At 39.3% G+C, this 16,711-nt stretch overlaps 1 protein-coding gene across 2 annotated transcripts in view; it reads right to left on the bottom strand.

The window, feature by feature from the left end:
- The window catches only part of atp7b (ATPase copper transporting beta), a 102,080-nt gene extending 90,250 nt beyond the window's left edge, over window positions 1-11,830 (bottom strand). For both annotated transcript variants that reach the window (XM_043692153.2, XM_087988301.1), the window contains exon 1: window positions 11,459-11,830. In XM_043692153.2, coding sequence (XP_043548088.2) covers window positions 11,459-11,671 — 213 coding nt within the window. In that variant the 5' untranslated portion in view covers window positions 11,672-11,830. The remainder of the gene's footprint in view (window positions 1-11,458) is intronic.
- Window positions 11,831-16,711: the final 4,881 nt, after the last annotated feature.

Genomic DNA, 16,711 nt, shown 5'->3' with positions numbered 1-16,711 from the left:
TAACACCGAAAAAACATGAGCTCACATGTTCACCATTGTAGTGCTGAATGGAGCTGCACAAAACTTGGAAATTTTAAAAACATTCTGCTCGAAGTGAAATGAAGTTGTCACATTATTTGTTTCGCAGTATCCTTTAGAGAAAGAAACTTGTCCTCACCCAGTGTGGTATTTATCTGACTCCAGTTTCCCACTAATATGGTTGACTCTTAACTTCTGTCTGAAGTGGCCAACAAAGCAATCAAAATGCTATAGTGTAGTGGTGAAAAGAGACACCTAAGCACCTTTGCAGGTAAATTTGAGTTATAGAGTCATCGAGATGTTAAGCACAGAAATTGACCCTTCGGTCCAACTCATCCATGCCAACCAGATATACTAAACCAATCTAGTCCCTCTTGCCAGCACATGGCCCATATTCCTGTAAACCCTTCCTATTCATATAACCATGCAGATGCCTTTTAAATGTTGTAATTGTTAAAGCCTTCACCACTTCCTCTGGCAGCTCATTCCATACATGCACCACCCTCTACATGAAAAAGTTGCCCTTTAGGTCCCTTTTAAGTCTGTCCCCTCTCACCATAAACCTATGTCCTCTAGTTCAGACTCCCCCTGGGAAAAGACCTTGTCTATTTACCCTATCCATGCCCCTCATGATTATATGAACCTCTATAAAGTCACCCATCAACCTCCGACACTTCAGGGAAAACAGCCCCAGCTTATTCAGCCTCTCCCTGTAGTTAAGCAACAAATACCTAATATTCAAATCATGGAATGAAAAAGATCACAGTTGTTTGCTTTTTAATTTATTACTGAAAGCAAGCAATACAATAGTTCTTGAATGGTTATGCTAGGTAGATGAGAAAATCAGTATTTAATTCATTAAATTTTGTGCATATGATTAGAATCTACTCATTCTCAATAATGGCAAATCCCCTGGAGTTTGTGCCTTTAATTTACATTCAAAAGCTAAACTATAGTGTACCAAGTGATTTGTCATTCAGATCTATCAAATGCTTCCAAAATTGCTCTAACAATATGCATTCTTCTGTTGTTTTACATGTTTTTTTACATAAAGCAATTAAGCTGTTTTTTTCCAAGCTTCATGTGCAATGACATTATCGAATGTCTGGACAGCTGGTTTATGGTGACTTTAAAAGCTTCAATTTGAATCGTATAGTATTACAAGACTTTCAGGATATTTAAGTATTGCATTCAGTGATTCTGTTCGGTTGTCATAAGTGCAATTTTTATTGAGATTTCAAAGTTTTCAACAGCATTTTCAGGACAGTTTCCACACTTTCATTTTCTAGTGAAAATCACAAATCGTGGCATTATTGCTGTTGGTTGTAAACCTCATTTGATAAAATTACTAAATTTGTTCTGCTGAGGTTAGAGTTAATTCATATAACAAGGGCATTGTTTTGTATGTACAATGGGGTATATCTTGTCTTTGTTGTAATGTAAAACATATAATACGACATGCTGTCTTGTTTTTCCACTTCCAGTGACCAACAGCTGAGAAGCAGATGGAGAACTGAAGGTCAGGATGATGGTTAAAGATTGTAGGGAAGGAGGAATTGGTGATTGTTGATGCACTGGGTTTAAAATTGTAGGGGCTGGTGATTATGAGCAATGAGGTACATTCTTAAGGTTGCTTATCATGAAGAAAACATGTCCATAAACCATTGCAGTGACTAAACAATGCTGATTAAAACTGCACAAGTGTAAATTGGAGCCAAATTGGGTGTCATCATTGATATCTACTGCATTCCTACCTTTTGGATCTGGTTCTTGACAATTTAACAGATGTATTATGACTGATAATCTGAGCGTCAAACCTGTGCAAGCTCAACTCTGAATACAAAAAGAGAAACTGTCCTTCCTCAACCTGCCTGCAGCCTTTGACTCAGTTGAGCCTCTGATGCTTGTTGTCCAGTTTGGGTTGCTCCTGCAGCAGCACTTTAATTAGTTCCATTCTCGTCTATTTAGTTAACTGAGAATATTACTCAAAGGTTTCTCTTCCTGCTCTGCTACTATTACTCGTGTTCCCCCCAAGCTTTATACTTGGCCATCAGCTTTTTCTAATCTGCATGATGTCCCTTAGCAGCATAATCAAAAACACACAACACAACCCATTGTGCATAGATGCATAGGAACACCACCACTACAAGTTACCCTCCAAACTACACACCATCCTGACTTGGAACGACATTGCTATTCCATCACTGTTCCTGGGTCTCCCTTGCTAAAAGCAATGTGGATGTTCCTACACCCTAACAATTGGAATGGTTCAAGAAGGCACCTCACCACTACCATCTTCAGGCCGGTTGGGTACAGGCAATAAATATTTATCTGGTCAGTGAAACTAACATTGTCTTAAAAGAAATGAACAATAGTTTCACATGTGCATGAGTCCAATTCTACACCACATCACTCAACTCTGCACTGACATTCTACCCTCCATATACTTGACACCATCCAGGCATTGGTGTCATTCCTGACCTAAGCTCACTGACCTACATTGTCTTGATTAATTAGTATCTTGGTAAAATTTTCATGCTGTTTTCTTATCTTTACATGACCTCATTCCTGCCAATGTCAGTAATCACATCCAGCTTCACAAACTTCCAAGATATTTGTACCAATCTAATTATGGCCTGTTAAGTATCCAACTTTAATTGTTTGTTGGTGCTTCTGTCTTCAGCTTTCTAGGCCCTGATCCATAATTATTAATGATAGCAAACTGTTCATCATTTCAGAGGAATAGCCATGTTTGTATATTTAGACCTGGACAATATTCAGATTTGGGTTAGTATGTTAAATTTACATTCATGTTACACAAGTGCCAGGCAATGAGCATCCTCAACCATAGAGAATTTAACCAATCTCCCTGTGACATTTAATAGCATTGCCATTGCTATCATGATCCTGGGGGTTACCCCTAAAATGGACTAGCCATATAAATATTGTGACTACAAGTGCAGATCAAAGACTAGGAATCCTGCAGCAAGTGACTACATTCCTGATTCCATAAGGTCTGTCCACCACCTATCTGCCCCTGGCCAGGAGTGTGATGGATTACTCTCCATTGCCTGGATGGATGCAGCACAACTAAAAGCTTGATGCCATCCAAAACGAAAACAGTTGCTTCTTTGGCATCATATTTACAAACATTCACCCCCTCCACCACTGACATATGGTAGCAAGGTACATCATTTATAAAATGCAATGCAGAAATTCACCAGGGTTCTGAGACAGCATCTTCCAAACCATGACTATTACTATCTACAAGGTCAAGAGCATCAGCTACATGGTAATATCTACACCATCTGTAAGCTCCCTCATTCATGCCACATAAGTGTCAAGCAATGAACATCTCCAACCAGAGAATCTAACCATCTTGCCTAAATGTCCAACGGCATTATCTTTGCTGAGTCCCCCACTTAACATCTTGGCAGTTACCATTGACCAGAAACTGAACTGGACCAGCCACAAAGTCAAAAGAACAGGTCAGAGGCTGGAAATTCCAGAACTGAATAACTCACCTGAACAGGATGGGGCTGTTTTCCCTGGAGTGTCGGAGGCTGAGGGGTGACCTTATAGAGGTTTACAAAATGGAGGGACATGGATAGGGTAAATAGACAAAGTTTTTTTTCTCTGGGGTGGGGGAGTCCAGAACTAGAGCCCATAGGTTTAGGGTGAGAGGGGAAAGATATAAAAGAGACCTAAGGGGCAACTTTTTCGCGCAGAGGGTGATACGGGTATGGAATGAGCTGCCAGAGAAAGTGGTGGAGGCTGGTACAATTGCAACATTTAAGAGGCATTTGGATGGGTATATGAATAGGAAGGGCTTGGAGGGATATGGGCCGGGTGCTGGCAGGTGGGACTAGATTGGGTTGGGATAACAGGTCTGCGTGGACAGGTTGGACTGAAGGGTCTGTTTCTATGCTGTGCATCTCTACAACTCTTGAATTGTGGAATACCATTCACTCATCCACTTGTCTGGATAAGTCAGCTGCAACAACACTCAAGCTCTATACTGGCCAGGACAAAGCAGTCCACTTGTTTGGCAATCTGTTTACTAATTTAAACATTCACTCCCTCCACCACTTATGTATGGTGGTCGCAGTGTATACCATCTGCAAGATACACTTCAACATACCAAGACTCCTTTGAAATCACCTTTCAAATATGTGACTTCTACCACCTAGAAGGTTATTAAAACAGATGCATGGGAACTCTGCCACCTGCAATTTCCCTTAAGCCCCACACCATCCTGAGTTGGAACTATAAAATCATTCCTTCACTGTTGCTAGAGGAACACATGTATGGAGAGAAAAGCTCAATTCCATGAACCCCACCCCCCAAAAAGAACTGTGGGCGCTGGAAGTCAGAAACAAACAAAAATTGCTGGATAAACTCAGCTAGTCTAACAGCATAAGTGGAGCAAAAAAGCAGTTAACATTTCAGGTCCAGTGACCCTTCTTCAGAACTGATTGTAGCTAGGAAAATGTTGGTGTATATATGCTGACAGTGAGGATGAAGGACAAGTAAATGATGGTGCCACACAACGTGATGGATGGTATTCTGGATGTGAAATTGGGTCTTCATTTCCACATAAACTCTTACCATTACTGTCATAGATGGATGCAAATGCAGTAGGCAGATTGGTAAAGATGAGGTCAATTATGTCTTTCCTTATTATTGGTTCCCTCAACACATGCCAAGAACCAGTCTAACAGCTGCGCCCTTCAGGCCCTGATCTACTCATTTGCTAGTACTCTGCCAACCTACTCTTGATGGTGAACATTTTGCAACCTTGCTGCCCTCAGTGCTTCCTCCAAGTATTGTTCAACACAAAAGAGCACTGTTTAACAGACAAGGAAGGACGGTATCTGATAACCAGTAGGAGGTTTCCTTGCCCATGTTTGACCTGATGCCATGAGAAATCATAGGGTCTGGAGTCACTATTTAGGGCTCTGGGGCAACTCCTTCCCAACTGTATACCATTGTGCCACCATCTGTGGTGGGTTGGACAGGATATATCCAGGGATAGGTAATGGTGGCGACTGGGACATTGAATTATACATTACAGACAACGAATGTATAAGCTGGTTGCTTGACTAGTCTGTGAGATAGCTCTCCCAATTTTTGCACTAGTCCCCAGATGTTAGTAAGGAGGACTTTATAGGGTCAAAATGGCTGTTTTTGCCATTGTTGTTTTGGGTGCCTAGGTCAATGCCAAGTGTTCCACCTGGTTTGGTTCCTTTGTTGAGACTTTCTAGCAATTGATGCAACTGAGTAGCTTACTAGGTCATTTCAGAGAGCAGATGAGAGTCAACCACATTGCCTTCGTTCTGGAGTCACATATAGGCCAGACCAGATGAGGACAGAAGATTTCCTTCCACACAGGACATTAGTGAAGCAACAATCGGCAATGGCTTCATGATCATCATTAGATTCTTGGGGTCAAATCAGGATCGCCAGAATATTTAGAGGGCTTTCTGGAGTATTAGTCTAGTGATAACATCATTTAGACATTGCCTCCACCTCAATACTTAAATTTGCAGAAGGACTTGTTCTGCTTTCTATATAATTTAACCAGCGCTGTTTATTGAATTATATACCAAAACCTGTTCCAAGTCCATCTCTGAGCATGCTAACAATAAAAATAAGGGATGACATTGAAAGGGAACAGACAACTTCCCACATGCAGCAGACTCTTTCTGATTAGGTATACATTTCCCAAATATTCATGTAAATATGTTTGGGCTTTGTCTAGCTCCAGGGCATACTGGAATCCCAGGTAGCACAACCATGATATACTGATTAAAGCTACTCAGGATAGCTGAGTTACTGTATGCTTAGCAAAGTACCTACAGTCTAAACATATGGAGAGCTGCTATAGAGTCATGACAGTGAGACATAAGAAAGGTCGATGGTGGCAAAGTAAAAAAATAGAATCGACACTGGGCCAAAAAGAAAAAAGCAAAACCAAACAACAGAGATTAAGGGTGAGCTGTGAAGATTGCATGAACAGCTAGTTGGCTTAAAATATGGACTACTGGAGGTACCACCTTCCTGAGATTTTATCGTGTGAAGAACAATGAGGCTTATTACTGAGGAGACTAATATGAAATCTCAACATGCAAAGCTACTTAATACTTTAATTTTATGTTATTCAATATGACCTACTGCTATTACAAGATCTTAAACTTGATTGTATACTGAAAAGCGTGCAGTATTCACATTTAAATTTAATAGCATTTGAATGGATGACATCTATTTGTAAGAGAAAAAAATAAAATTAGCAGTTATTGGAATACGTTCAATATGGAATTCTAGGAATATACAAACTTTTCTAATGCATGAGAATTACACTACTGTTTTTTAAATGTCTTTCAAACATTTCTAAAGGGAGTTTCTAAACTAATTCATTCTCACCATATATCACTTCACCCTTGCATTTCGTAAGAGTGTTTCTTAACCTTTACTGCTAAATGGCATTTTAACATTAACTCAACTTGTGATTATTGACTTGTCCATTTCAGCACTAAATATACTGAAACTGAGTTTTAAAAATCTGTTCCTTTGGGAAGTCTTTTTTATCTAAAATTACGGAGTCAGAATCAGATAAATTGTTCCATGAAAATATACTAATTCTTCAATAGGTCCAAGTGGGAAAAACGTTCAAATGAAACTGGCGGAGGTTTCTGAAAACAGGATGTTTCTGGCAACATCTTTATCCACACATTACATTATAGGACATTTTGACAAGGTTTGGCAACACGTGTATTTGTTAACTATGTTAGACAAGCAATTACCACTCACCTTGAATTCTTGATTAAAATCTTCAAGTACCATGTTGCTGCTGAGCCAACAAAAGATTCATGTTTGCTAATTTTTCAACTGCACAATTTTGTTGATTTGCATGTGTAAAACAATAGTGTTCCACAAATATGTAATGGCTGATAATGTCTTTGTGAGCATGTGTGGTATTTTGCACATATCCTTAAATTGCTGGTATTCGTAAAGCATGGAACTTCATTGGTTTTCATGTGAGTGTGATAAATATTCAATACTCATGGAAGCACAATTCAGAAATGAGTCATTTAGCCCAAGCTGTTTGTGTCAGCATTTATCCTTCGTCAAGCAAATAATCATAATCACACTGAATTACATTTTGTCTTCAACCACCCATCCAGAATAATCTTTAATGTGGACACCACAGTACTTCTCTTTATCTAGAAATATATCCTCAAAAACTGTTGACCTCTGTCATTCATGAAATACATGGTCTAGATGCTTCTGTTTTCTAAATAAAAGGTCATTTTATCCTTAAGCAGTGGCACTAAAATTTTTCCCTGCATGAGCGAACAAATTGTCATCTGTAATAATCCAGACGATCTCTCTCACCTTTCTTCAAAACTGAATACTATATGAGCTGCTCTCCAGTTCTCACGCAATAAAGCCCTGAAATTCTGGAGCCTTAGCAATTTCCACCTTGTGTGCCTTCAGGATACTTGGAGGTATCCTATTAAATGCTGGTATTTTTCCTTTCCAACTTAATTTATCTAAATTTGTTGTTTTAGCAATTATCATATCATAGTGTTAGCTTATTCAAAATTCACCTCCTGTCTTGACATCATTTTTTAATATATTGTGGGATGATATGAATCAAAACAGCTCAGATTGAATCTTTTCAGTTGACTTGTAAACACCTTGACAGACCTCAAAAACGTTTGGCTGTCAGTGTGACTTGTTGATGGTTGATATATTTGATTATATTCTGGAAGACAGAAGAATATAATACTGTAATCATTTAGAAAAACAGTAAAATTCATTCAGTGAATTTTTGGGTAAAGATTTTATATTTCGATTTAAACTGGTATTGTATTAGCAAATTTCAGCAGATCAACAGTAAGACTGCTACAGTAGGCTATGATCACTCTTGGATAGAAACGGGATAGTTTAGATTCCCTGTAAGCATTTAATCCAGCTCAGTTATGATATCTACTTACCCATTAAAAGTGGGGTTGGGGTCTGGAGCCATTATAAAATGAAAAAAGAATAGAATTCATTAATTGATAAAAAGATATATGATTGGAAATACGTGGTGCCAAAAGAACTTATGTACACAAAATGAAAGTTAGAGTAAATGTAGTCAAAAATCAAAGGTAAACAAAAGAAATATTATTAAGTGGGGTAATGCTCCAGTTTTTCAAAATGGTTAGATGTTGACGTCAGTGTACTCCATGGTTCTGTTCTGAGACTGTGTCTGTTTGCTGTGTGCAGAAATGATTTGATAGACTTTTCTCAACAAACAAAGTACTGAAATTTGGAATACATTAACTAAAAATACATTGTTCGAAAATCAGCATGTCAGCATTTGAAGAAAATATGTTAGAAAGGTTAGGTTGGTGTTTGAGAGAAAGGGATGTGGGAGAGGAGTGCATACTAGAGATTATGACCATTAATTCGAGAGGATAGTCAAAATGGAAGAAGTGGGTCAAACATTCTATATCCATTTTGCAAATTCCATGTAGAAGTAAAAAGTACAGAAGAAGGGAAAACAGATAAAAGGGTCTCACACAAATAAAAAGTTTAATTTTTTGTAAGGTTGTGTTTAATTTATTGATAATTTGCAAATTTAATCTATTACTGTAATAAAACCATTTAAAACTAAGATGGGGAGAAATTTTTTCACTTATTGGCTTGTAAGGTCTTTGGAATTTTATAATCCAATAAACTGTGGATATTCAAGACATACATCGACAGATTTTTTGATACTAAAGTAATTAAGAGGTAAAGGATGGTGTGGGATTTAAACAGGAAATCAGCCACAATTTTGTTGGATAGGGGAATCTGCTTGAAAGGTCAAATGGCCTACTGCACTCCTTTTTTTATGTTCATGTGTTCTGATCATATTTATTTAAGTAATTTTAATCTGTAGCAAAATTTGTTTGTAGGTAAAAGATTGAGTGCAAAACCAAAACAAAAACAGTGGAATTTGGGAAACACAAGTTCACTTATTGCTGTCATTAGCTTAAACGTTGAATAATGTAGTTTAATTCAGTCTGCATCCAGTTGCAAGCCAACCACTAATTGTGAATCAGCAAGCATTACTTTGAAATCAAATGAAGATGAAAACAATTATGAAGCGAACATGATTCTTGTTATGATTTAATTTTAAAAGGTCTTCTTTTGATCACATTTTCACTGTAATCCTTTCAAAGAAGCAATGCTATTTAGGTTTTGACGTATTCAACACCAATTACCAAATAATGGGTCCTAACAAGCTGCTGTCATAATTTAGTGCTTAAAGGAAGAGAATGTTTTTTACATTTCTGACAACATTAAGAGTTCACAAAAACATATACTTGAATTTTCAGTCCTGAAGGCTGAGTTTGTTTTGGGTCAAAAATCTGCCTCCATGGGTGAGTGCTTAGTTAGCATGGAGATGGATTCCCTGCCCAGTTGAGGGCAGTAGTGGGCTGCCAATGCCTGAAGGGTCAGAAAAACATCCAGCCATGAGGTAAGTAACCAGGAGGGCTCCTCAACAAATAGATGCCTTTTCAGCCAGTACAATAAAAATAAAATACAAAAATATTGGGGAGAAACCAGCTACAGGTTGGTCTTTGATGTGTATTAACCATACAGAGAGGACCAAGGGCCTGCCTGGGCGTTGTCAATCTTCCTAGAATAGTTGGACATCTTCTGGAATCAGGAGAAAGTGAGGACTGCAGATGCTGGAGACCAGAATTGAAAAGTGTGGTGCTTTTCCAGCACCACAATCTTCTGGAATCAACCTCAATCTCACAGAAGTGACGTAATGAAGTGAATATGCCAACTCCCAATGATGATGGCCAGGACCAGCCCGTAGCTAATACACTTTGGCACCACCATTATCGATGCCAGGAACCCACTCCCCCACCTGAGAAAAGCCTGGCTCTGAGTTGGTGGAATTAATTTGATGGAAATATACAAGCGGCCTGTTGAACAAGTAGTCAGTGCTACAATCAGGTAAGGCAGTGTTCACTCAGGCTGCAGGAGTTGGAGGAAAAGGTATTGATATCAGCCAGGCTTAAACTTGGCTGAGACTGGCTGAATGCTTTTTTAAAACTTTAATTCAGAGAATGTGGATGTTGCTGGCTAGGCCAGCATATTGTTCCCATTTCTAATTATCCTTGAGAAGGAGGTGGTGATCAGCATTTTTGGACTGCTGTGATCCTGGGGTGCAGATGTACCTACACAGTGCCATAAGAAGGGAATTCCAAGATTAGTAATTAATAAATGTATTAATTAGTCTCAGATTGAACCAGATGGACTGGCACACTGTGGGCTTCTGTCCCTGAGCAAAGCTGGCATAGGAATGAATTGTTCATCCTCTTCACTCAATGTCACATTAAATAATTTAGCTCAACTACTGAGTAGATTTTATTCCCTTTCTATCTTATGTCAGGATTAACCTTTCTACATATTTTGCTATCTTCTAGTTTCCCTCCTTGACATCATGTCACTATCTTTCTGTGATGCTGTTTTCACAGAACATGTCTTCCAGAACATGTCCAGCCAGGAAGTGTCACCTTAGCCTGCTGGTTGTCTGCCTCTAAAACTCCAATGCCCATCTCCTTAAGGAATTGAAGTCTGACTGGAAAATTCAAATCAGTCTCCATCACCTAATTTTTGAAAGGTTCTTGATTAGTTTAATTGCTTGCCTGCCACTCTGGGGAAAAATGGCCTTCCCAGATCTTGAATCCACCTTCTGCAAAATGGCCAGTGCAGGGAACAATATCTGAATACTGACCTTCAAACTGACACCGTTCTCTAACATTCCCACTAACCATTTTAATTTGGGTTTGAGGGCAGTGGCACAAACATTCACCCCAACAGAGTAACTGAGGGAATTGTTATTTATATTCTCAACTGTTCTGACCTTCACTAACTAACGTTGGTATCAGTGAACCTTTGACCACTTCATCCCCTTGGAAAGGAAACAATGATATTAATAAGTAACAGCAAATTTATCACAGAATATTTTGCTTTACTGAAAGGATGACTTAAAACGTTTTAAATGTGGTTGATAAAAACACATTTGAAATAAAGTAAATTTTAAGAATCTACCTAGTATTGAGCATATTTGACAGACTACTACAATAATCCTACTGATTCTTTTTACAATAAAGTTTAGGAGATCCAATGTTACTACTAAAGCTTCAACTCTTTAGGGTACCATCAACTGAAACACATTACCATTGCAGAATCTTGTCATTCATTGGAAATGGAACTGTTCTGTTCTTTATTTCTGTATAAAGATCGAGCTGGACAGAAGATGATTTCAGGCATATTGAGTTCAGATCACATTGATGAACTGCCCTGATATTTATAATTTCTGAACTTTTTGATGTGGGTGAATTCTAATTAAGTGAATATTCCAACTGAAATTCTCTCTTGTACTAACCTGATCTGCCTTTGTTTCCTTCTTGCTAGAGTTACATTTCTGTGAAACTTTGCTTTCTTCGCACTGAAGGAAGTTCATATTGCTCTCATGCTTTGTATTGTTACTGACAGTCCATGGAGCACACACACTGACAAGTGAGTGACTTGATTTTCCAGAAAACAGAGATAAAACACCATCACCATTCAGATCTGATTCTGCTTTGTATGCATCCATTTTATCTTGAGCTTCATTCCATGAGGTTTCTCTTTCAAATCAGGTCATAGTAAGTTAGTCCAGGAAAACAAAAAATATCCTGGCACATAAAATATTCAGTACCACTATGCTTTTTGACAAGGTTGAATGACACTGAAACCCAGGTAAACAGAAGTCTGGTTGAGTTCTCAGTGGTTAAACAAATACTGAGATCTGCACACGCCCACTTAAACATTGGCTAACAACTACTTTGCACTCTTTTCTCTGTTCAACAAATCAGCTGCAGCACTACTACTTTTTGCACACGACACACCAAATTGAAAACAGATAGTTCACTGCATGTGCTACAGAATGAGAATCAAAAGTTTTGTGCATAATTCCCTTCATTTATGGTGCTAATGCTGCTATTAGTAAAAACTATAATGAACTTGTGAAATCATTTGAAACCTAGTTAGCACTGTTGTCATTCTTAATGGAATTGCTTGGTTTACAAATTAAAAGTTTCAGCTCAATTTCATACCATGCTGTTAAACATTATCAAAACTGGATTTATATCACCTGAAATAAATCAACAGATTTGTATCTGAAAACAGCATGAAAACTATTTTCATTCAGAAGACCATAAGGCATAGAAGCAGAAGCATATCATTCAGCCCATCAAGTCTGCTCCACCATTTAATGAGATGTAATAATCCTCAACTCCACTTCCCTGCTTTTTCCAATAACTCGATTCCCTTCCTGATTATCTTGCAGTTCAAAAATCAAAACTGGATTTAAAATGCTTGTCACTAAAACAAACACAAATTCAAGCCTGAGTAGAACAATGTAAAGAAAACTTGTTTTTTAAGCAGCTAAAAGGGTATATAATACCAAATAAACATTTAGTGACTTGTTAAACATATATTTCGATTATGCATTCATATGTCAATCTTAATTCAGTTGTGCCTGTCCTTACTCAATTCAATAGATTTAGAGTTCAAACTCACTTCAGAGATGTGAGCACATACGCCAAGCCGACAAACCTGCACTCTTGACTGCGCACAAAAGATCTCCAAGGCACTATTCAAGTTCTACAGTGCTACAGATATTCTGGCTGATGTCTCAATCGGTAATACTGAATATATCAATTATCTGACCATATGCAATTTCTCATTGTTAAAACTTGAAGACATAGGATTCTTGGTAATCCAAGATGGAGGACGGGTAAAATTTCTGGCTGTAAGAGCTGCTCCTTTTTTTTGAGGTATTTTGGGTGTTGGAGGTGATTTCCTCGAATTCCAGGAGCAGCAATTACTGTTTTATATGCTGTTGCATTGTTTTGGAACTTTGGAAAAAAAAGTCAAAACAACAGCAGTTTAACAGGGAGAAGGGCAGACAAAGGAAGCACATGGTGAGGACAGTGCAGGAGACAGAAAACCTGCACAGTTACCGCCTTTGCTGTTTGAATTCGTGTATTGCTGGACATCTGAGTGCATCTGGGAAAATTAACAAGAGTGAAATTCACAACTAATCTTGGAGGAACTGTTGGGAGAAGTTCACAGCACAAAATCAGATAAGGTAATTGTTTTAAGTCTGTCCAATAGAAAGGCTGCAGTAGTGGGTACAGTGGATTCTTTCTTGATTTATGTTTTTGGAGATAAGTCTCTTGATTAAACTTAAAATATAAGCCAGAGCTATTAATTTAACCTGGGGCAGTGTTTGTAGAGGAATAAGACGGTGTTATTTTCTGGGCCTGTAGATTATGAAGGAGCAAAAATGGCCTTTGCAGTGATATGTACTTTTTGTCAGATGTGGGAGTTTAAAGAGAGTTTAAGGGTTACTGCGGATTATATCTGCCATAAATGCTGTTGGATGCAAATCTTATCAGATTGAGCGGATCGGTTGGAAAGACAAATAGAAGCGATGAGGAATTTGCAACAGCAACAGTATGTGATGGATGGCAGTCATAGAAAGGGGGAAAGTCTCAGATACAGTCACATAGATGGGTTAACTCCAGGAAGGGTAAGAGAGGTAGGCAGCTAGAGCAGGAGTCTTGTGTGGATATACCCATTTCAAACAGGTATGCTGTTTTGGAAAATGTAGGGGATGATGGATTCTCAGGGGAGCGTAGCACAAACAGCCAAGTTTCTGGTTTTGAGACTGGCTCTCATGCAACGAGGGGTACGTTGGCTTCCAAGAGATCAATTGTGTTAGGGGATTCTGTAGTCCGAGGTACAGACAGACGTTTCTGTGACCAGCAGAGAAAAAGCAGAATGGTGTGTTGTTTCCCTGGTGCCAGGATCAAGGATGTCTCCGAGAGGGTGCAGAATGTTCTCACGGGGGAGAGGGGCCAGCAGGAGGTCATTGCACATTGGAACCAACAATATTGGAAGGGAAAAGGTTGAGACTCTGTAGGAGGATAGATGAATGCATGGCTGAGGAGCTGGTGTACATTTTTGGATCATTGGAATCTCTTTTTGGATAGAAGTAACCTGTACAAGAAGGACGGATTGCACCTAAATTGGAAGGGGACTAATATACTAGCAGGGAAATTTGCTAGAACTGCTTGGGAGGATTTAAACTAGTAAGGGGGGAGGGGGGGGATGGGAGACAGTGAGGAAAGAGATCAATCTGAGAAGGGTACAGCTGAGAACAGAAGTGAATCAAACAGGCAGGGACAAGGTAGGACTAATAAATTAAACTGCATTATTTCAATGCAAGGGGCCTAACAGGGAAGGCAGATGAACTCAGGGCATGGTTAGGAACATGGGACTGGGATATCATAGCAATTACGGAAACATGGCTCAGGGATGGGCAGGACTGGCAGCTGAATGTTCCAGGATACAAATGCTACAGGAAGGATTGAAAGGGAGGCAAAAGAGGAGGGGGAGTGGTAATTTTTAATAAGGGATAGCATTACAGCTGTGCTAAGGGAGGATATTCCCGGAAATACATCCAGGGAAGTTATTTGGGTGGAACTGAGAAATAAGAAAGGGATGATCACCTTATTGGGATTGTATTATAAACCCCCCAATAGTCAGAGGGAAATTGAGAAACAAACTTGTAAGGAGATCTCAGCTATCTGAAAGAATAATAGGGTAGTTATGGTAGGGGATTTTAACTTTCCAAATATCAACTGGGACTGCCATAGTGTTAAAGGTTTAGATGGAGAGGAATTTCTTAAATGTGTACAAGATAATTTTCTGAATCAGTATGTGGATGTACCTACGAGAGAAGGTGCAAAACTTGACTTACTGTTGGGAAATAAGGTAGGGCAGGTGACTGAGATGTCAGTGGGGGAGCACTTTGGGGCCAGTGACCATAATTCTATTCGTTTTAAAATAGTGATGGAAAAGGATAGACCAGATCTAAAAGTTGAAGTTCTAAATTGAAGAAAGGCCAATTTTGACAGTATTAGGCAAGAACATTCGAAAGCTGATTGGAGGCAGATGTTTGCAGGTAAAGGGACGGCTGGAAAATGGAAAGCCTTCAGAAATGAGATAACAAGAATCCAGAGAAAGTATATTCCTGTCAGGGTGAAAGGGAAGGCTGGTAGGTATAGGGAATGCTGGATGACTAAAGAAATTGAGGGTTTGGTTAAGAAAAAGAAGGAAGCATAAGTCAGGTACAGTCAGGATAGATCGAGTGAATCCTTAGAAGAGTATAAAGAAAGTAGGAGTATACTTAAGCGGGAAATCAGGAGGGCAAAACAGGGACATGAGATAGTTTTGGCAAATAGAATTAAGGAGAATCCAAAGGGGGTTTACAAATATATTAAGGACAAAAGGGTAACTAGAGAGAGAATAGGGCCCCTCAAGAATCAGCGAGATGGCCTTTGCGTGGAGCGACAGAAAATGGGGGAGATACTAAATGAATATTTTGCATCAGTATTTACTGTGGAAAAGGATATGGAAGATATAGACTGTAGGGAAATAGATGGTGACATCTTGCAAAATTTCCAGATTACATAGGAGGAAGTGCTGGATGTCTTGAAATGGTTAAAGGTGGATAAATCCCCAGGACCTGATCAGGTATACCCGAGAACTCTGGGAAGCTAGAGAAGTGATTGCTGGGCCTCTTGCTGAGATATTTGTATCATCGATAGTCACAGGTGAGGTGCCGGAAGACTGGAAGTTAGCAAATGTGGTGCCACTGTTTAAGAAGGGTGGTAAGGACAAGCCAGGGAACTATAGACCAGTGAGCCTGACCTCGGTGGTGGCACGTTGTTGGAGGGAATCCTGAGGGACAGGATGTACATGTATTTGTAAAGGCAAGGACTGATTCGGGGTAGTCAACATGGCTTTGTGCATGGGAAGTCATGTCTCACAAACTTGAGTGAGTTTTTTGATGAAGTAACAAAGATGATTGATGAGGGCAGAGCAGTAGATGTGATCTATATGGACTTCAGTAAGGCGTTTGACAAGGTTCCCCATGGGAGACAGATTAGCAAGGTTAGATCTCATGGAATACAGGGAGAACTAGCCATTTGGACACAGAACTGGCTCAAAGGTAGAAGACAGAGGGTGGTGGTGAAGGGTTGTTTTTCAGACTGGAGGCCTGTGACCCGTGGAGTGCCACAAGGATTGGTGCTGGCCCTCTATTTTTTGTCATTTACATAAATTATTTGGATGCGAGCATAAGAGGTACAGTTAGTAAGTTTGCAGATGACACCAAAATTGGAGGTGTAGTGGACAGCGAAGAGGGTTACCTCAGATTACAACAGGACCTGGGCCAATGGGCTGAGAAGTGGAGATGGAGTTCAATTCAGATAAATGCAAGGTGCTGCATTTTAGGAAAGCAAATCTTAGCAGGACTTATACACTTAATGGTAAGGTCCTAGGGAGTGTTGCTGAACAAAGAGACCTTGGAGTGCAGGTTCATAGCTCCTTGAAAGTGGAGTCGCAGGTAGATAGGATAGTGAAGAAAGCGTTTGGTATGCTTTCCTTTATTGGTCAGAGTATTGTGTACAGGGAGTTGGGAGGTCATGTTGCGGCTGTACAGGACATTGTTAGGCCACTGTTGGAATATTGCATGCAATTCTGGTCTCCTTCCTATTGGAAAGATGTGAAACTTGAAAGGATT

Source organism: Chiloscyllium plagiosum, unplaced genomic scaffold (genome assembly GCF_037043375.1).
Source record: "Chiloscyllium plagiosum isolate Xiang-an unplaced genomic scaffold, Cpla_swu_hap1 HiC_scaffold_6, whole genome shotgun sequence".
Lineage (NCBI taxonomy): Eukaryota > Metazoa > Chordata > Chondrichthyes > Orectolobiformes > Hemiscylliidae > Chiloscyllium > Chiloscyllium plagiosum.
This window is presented reverse-complemented; position numbering and strand designations above follow the sequence as displayed.